Source organism: Folsomia candida, unplaced genomic scaffold, assembly GCF_002217175.1.
Source record: "Folsomia candida strain VU population unplaced genomic scaffold, ASM221717v1 Fcan01_Sc013, whole genome shotgun sequence".
Taxonomy (NCBI): Eukaryota; Metazoa; Arthropoda; class Collembola; order Entomobryomorpha; family Isotomidae; genus Folsomia; species Folsomia candida.
In genome coordinates, this window is record NW_019091205.1 from 1736652 (window position 1) to 1742307 (window position 5656).

The following is a 5656-nucleotide window of genomic DNA, read 5'->3' on the forward strand; positions in this document are numbered from 1 at the left end:
TACTATATATGAATGTAAAATATATATGTAAGATATATACCTACAAACATCAGTCTGGCCATTTTTAGGCACTGCGCTCAAATCGCCTGAAAACTTTCCAATTACTTGCTTGCATCTTTCCTTCCCACACATTTGTCGCCCCAAGTCCTGCCACGTTTGCCTCTACCGTGCCTCTCAGAAGGGGCGCGCTGTCCTCTGAGGGAAATTATTGATTTCCTTCACTGAGCCATTTGAGGACAAAATCCCTTTGATCTTTTCAAGATTAGTGCAGCAAATCTTGATAGCTTAGCCTACCATGTCCAAGGGTAAATATCCGCCTGTTGCAGCCCTAATCGACAGCTTTGATTTCCCAGCGGTAATATTCATTAACCCTGAATAATAAATAGTATCAATTATTCTAAACTGATCCCAATCTTTTTTGAAGTTCCTGCGAGTTAAGTGAAATTTCCTTGCATAATATCCACGAAGTTGTGAGAGGGAAATAAACTGGTCATACATACATAAATACAGCCATTACACGAAAATTTGCTCAATCCTGTTACGAAATTGAATTGAATGTCATAGAAAATATTGTTGTGGTCGTAATTCTTCTGTGCCTGTCGTCATACTAGTATTACTCATTTTCTAAATGTTCTATATCTTTCAAAATTTTAACTTTATTCAGAATTTAGTTTTTCTGATCGGTGTTGTTGACATGTTAAAAACGTGGTGCTAAGAACTCGGAATAGTTATAACCGATTTATTCATAAGTAGATCATGTCATCGTATTCATACGTTGTAAATCATTCAAATATGCAGATTGTTGTTGGTCAAATATGTCACAGTGTTCACTACTTAACATGCAGATTATTACAGCATTCCTGGGTTACTTTTAACATTTAAATATGTCCTGCTATTCATGTGAAATTTCGAACCTACTCATTAGATATATTTATTTGCATTTCTGGAAACTTAAATTTTATTTATGTAACAATAGAAATATTTATATGTAACATGTTTAAGATAAAATAGTATTTAAATAATTTCCAACATACATAAAAATATATGTTTATATGCAGTGCCCAAACTTGCCTGGCCCGGCCCTGGGAACTTTTCCTGGCCCGGCCCATTTAATAATTTACTATGAGTTTATGCATAACATTCTAATTCTAAACTTGTGTGCTAAATCAGATCAATATGATGATAAGCTTATTAATGACGTCCAAATTAGTAAAGGTATGACTTTATTAAAGAATATTTACTACTTCGACCACTCTATCTCGTACTTCAAGGTTATACAATCTTAATTTTGCGACATTTTTGGGAGGCGAAATCATTAATCACCTCATCGAAGTCAATATCATCTGCAACCTCTCTTCCAATAGAAATTAACGCAAGGGCGTTAAGCCTCTCCTGACCCATTGTCGACCTTAGGTAATTCTTGACTATTTTCATCTTCGAAAACGACCTCTCATTTGACGCAACAGAGACGGGCAGAGTCAGAAATATCCTAAGTGCTGTCTCGCAGTTTGGGTAGGCAGACGCTAAGCCATTGGCGTAAAGAATGTTAAGGACATCCATGGGTCCCAATTGAGGAAGGTCTCTGCCAGTTTCGTTAAATGCAGATATGGTGGTCTCCAGACTCTGAACTTCATTTAAAAATGTAGGACCGGAAAAATCGGAAGGATATTCATGACACAAATCCTGCATGCATTTTTGTTTCTCTTGAATTTCCATCTCTTTAAGGTTGTGACCCCACAAAAATTCAAAAGTCTCCGTGCACTTCTTAAAGGCGTCGAATCTGCGGGAGATTTCGGAAATGAGCTTCTCCATTAATTTGTCAAAAAAATCGGCTTCAAATCGTTCATAGTTGGTTTGCTTTTGCGCAACCAGAGCATCCGAACGGTCCATATAACGTGGATTTATCCCTCTTCCCTGACGAATATTTTCAAATCCACTTGACATCTCTATTCCCATGTTTTCGGCAATTTGTTGCGCCAAGACTTCGGATGACTGAAATCCGGTTTCCTTGAAATTCTCCAACCGAGTTTTGAGGACATTTAATTTCTTCTTGGCTATACTCACATCAATTGTTTTATCTTGCAGGTTGAGATTACAGATGTTTATTTGGAACAAAATATGGTTCCAAATAGTGATTCCAAGTAAAAATTTATAGTTTAGCATGTCCCGCAATCTGCTAAGGGCATTGGCATTCACATCCGAAGTGAAAGACTCTGAGGTTGAAATTTCGGTAAGGGCGTCAACGATTTCTGGGTACTGGTCATATAATGCAGAGACGGCGGCGGTTTTTGATGACCATCTTGTGTTACTTTGATATTTCAGGGTTAGCTTGACTTTAGATTGAAGAACATCCCATCTTGATGTTGATCCGGAAAAAAATAAGTAAATATTTTGGACGTCGCGAAGAATCAGCTTTGCGGGAGGTACTATCTCCGCTGCATTAACCCCCACCAAGTTCAGGCTATGTGCCGCACATGGTAAAAATTTTGCCTTGTCATTTATTTCCAAAATTCTTGCTTGGACTCCAGAATAGATGCCCGCCATGTTTGCTCCATTTTCGTAGCCTTGTCCTCTGCAATCCATCAAGTCCAATCCATCCATTTCCAGCTTCTCCTGGATGACTTTAGAGAGTCCAAGCCCGGTTTTATTGGTCGTAGTGATAAAGTCTATAAAACTTTCAACAACTCGGCAACCCATTTCTTTGCATTCCACTGTGCGAATAACTTGAGAAATTTGATCTTGTCGAGAGGAATCCGGAGTGCTGTCGAATAAAATTGAAAAATATTTTCGTTCCTTAATGTCATTGACAAGTTTTGTTCGAATTCTTTGGCCACAGAGCAAAATAAATTCATTTTGGGAGATGGCACTAAGATAACTTGGGCTGTTTTTTTGTAAGTGATCGACGTGGGCGGCCAAGGGGGCATAATACTTCGAAAGCAGCTTGATGAGGTTCAGAAAATTTCCACAATTTGGATCGGTTATTTTTTGACTTCCACCAAATTATTCTTGGCTAAAAAAATATTAGGATCAATTATTAGGACGTAAAATATAATGATAGAGGACTACCCACCTAAGAATAGTACGGCGTCTACTATTCCACGCAAAACCAATCTCCAATGATTGATGTTTTCATCATAGGTTTTCACACAAGTGCCTGTTAGCGATGTGGGATCCTTGACATTTTTTAGGAAACATTTCCATGTCCGCGTCGCGTCGAAATGGCTAAGGCTGTCCTCGTGGTCTTCAACTCCCCGCTTCGCGTGTTTGAAATCCTGGAAAGCGATATTTCCAACCCCCCAATTACTCCATGGTGATTTGTTTCCAGATTTGGAGGAGAAAAAGCAACATGGAAGACAAAATGCGCTATTAGAAATCTTGCTGAATCTCAGCCAATCACGAAAATATGATTCGCCATTCTTCTTTGATCCAGTAAAATATCTTCCCGAAAATTTGTGACCGTTAACTGGGACGAAAGTAAAGGTAGACTCAAAATTTGGCACTGACTGCAAGATTCTGTTCCGATTTTCCTCGTTCAGGATTTGGGGCCAACTACTCGGATCAAACAATGAAATTGCAGCGTCGTCATCAGCATCCATTTCGACTTCGGAGGTCGCCAGAAATTCTTTATTTTCAATATTTTCATTAGGAATTTTAACGGGTAGAGAAGACGTTTCCAAATCAATCTACATTAAATACATTTGAACAGTATTATTTATTGGTCAGCTTTGATGCCAAATTAATTTTGCTCAATAAAAAATGAGCTTGGCATAATTTTTTTAAAGTTCAGAACCTGAGCAGACACGATTGCTTCCTGATTACGTGAACCATCCGAACGTACATCGTCTACAGAAATTTGCAATGATGTTGAAGTTGTTGCCGGCGAATCCGTCTGCTTAATAATTTCATTAATTTTCAATTTAGCGATTCTAATTTTAAGGAATTTTACCACAATATTTACAATAAATAATCGTTCAGAAAGTGTCACAACTTACCACTGAGATATCCGAATGAGGCTGTGTAGGTGACTTAAAAAACCGCTCGGCCTGCTTCCTTAATTTTTTATCCTTATCTTCTATTTCTTTCTGTTTCTTACGTTTTTGAGCTCCGGAGGGTTCTTTCGACACATCACTAATCGGTTTCTGGTTATCCAGTTTATGTTTCCTCGTCATTGCGGGATAGTAGTACCGATAGAATTTGTGAAATTTAATTGTAACAAATTTAAGCTTGGATTTTGATGGTAAAAAGAAACCTGGCAATAAATTCCCGCAATTAGTTTGTCGGATTAGGAAAGTTGAGAAGCGTCTCAAAAAATTTTGGTTATACTGTGCAGAGTAAATGAAAAGATGGAAAATGAGAACATGTGCAATTGTTAACATACAAACTTCTAACTACTTTTTTACACAAATTACTTAGGCTTCCTAAGTAGAAAGCACAAACAATTTTTTCAGGTGTTTGCTTAGTGTGTTAACTATCGATGCGCACTTAGGATAGGTATATTAGTGTCAATGTTTAGGTTTTATGTTTGGTGTTGGTTACTGAAAAACTATTTTTATTCATTTTAAAATCAACTGCAGTCTGAATATTTTCTAATTCTTTCAGCTAAAAAATGCATGCATACATAATTATCCATTGTTGCCACTCGTGTAAAACTGAAATAGCCTACATAATAGGCCACAATATGCCTGAACAGTGAAGGATGACCTCAGGCCTCTGCCTGTTTTAGGATTTTGAGGTCGACCTCAGTAAGACATGAGGTCGACTATTATTTTGAAAATGAAAACCTTTAAAACTAGTCGTTAACCAAAGGCTTCGGTAAGGTCAAGGCCGATCGCGCCGTGGCTTTAGGTTCACGATCTGAGGTTTGGACAGAAATTATGAGACCTTGAAATCAGTGCTCTTAACTAGCAGGGCCAAGAGAGCTTTTGGTGTGCTGGACTCGGCTCGATAATAACCGAGTCGAGCTGAATTATCTCGAACCGGACTAAAGTATTTGCTTGGCTCGAGCTCCAAAGTTAACCAGCTGGGCCGAGCCAGCTCGAGTTTTCCTGCAGTAGTATGGAAGTGGTATGAAACATATACACGAAAAATTTCAAATGAAACAGAATGTATCGATAGATGTATATTTTGCAAAACATTTTACATGATCTAGTGCACAAATTGACGCAATTGTTATTTAACCATTTTGATACTGATATGCGCATAAATTTATATTTTGTGTTCTCAGTTATTGTTTATTTTAGGTTCAACATTAGCACGCTACGCCACTGCTCAAAATCTTCTAAACACTTAAATAATCGCCTGTGCAATTTTTTTGATGGACACCAGGGCCCGGCCCTCTTCGGGGCCCGGCCCTGGGGAAAACCCCCACCTGGCAGCCCCTCGTAAGGGCCCTGTTTATATGCATAAAAATATGTCCATGATAATTATAACAAACTGCATTAAAGGTCTCATTACTACTTTGTAATGTATCTACTATTCTTTCAATAGATAGTCATGCTTATGTAAATATATGCTAAAAAATTAACTAATTGACTTAAAACTTCTATTAAAGCAAACCTGTCGACTTTTATAGGTTACTGTCTACATACATATGTATAAAAACGCAAATTTTCACGTTAATAAATTAACAGCTACATAAATATTCTGTGGGTAAAAT

The 5656-nt window shown here is 37.7% G+C and overlaps 2 protein-coding genes across 2 annotated transcripts; both read right to left on the reverse strand.

The window, feature by feature from the left end:
* Positions 1–1272: 1272 nt before the first annotated feature.
* LOC118437489 (zinc finger MYM-type protein 1-like) lies at positions 1273–2697 on the reverse strand. The gene has a single exon (XM_035856516.1). The coding sequence runs from the start codon at positions 2695–2697 to the stop codon at positions 1273–1275; it is 1425 nt and encodes a 474-aa protein (XP_035712409.1).
* A 281-nt stretch (positions 2698–2978) lies between these two features.
* On the reverse strand, positions 2979–4308 carry LOC110855519. The gene is made up of 4 exons (XM_035856517.1): positions 3993–4308; positions 3791–3892; positions 3071–3683; positions 2979–3010 (listed from the first exon to the last, which is right to left on the reverse strand). Exons 1-4 carry the CDS (start codon positions 4167–4169, stop codon positions 2979–2981), a joined length of 924 nt encoding a protein of 307 aa, XP_035712410.1. The 5' UTR covers positions 4170–4308.
* Positions 4309–5656: the final 1348 nt, after the last annotated feature.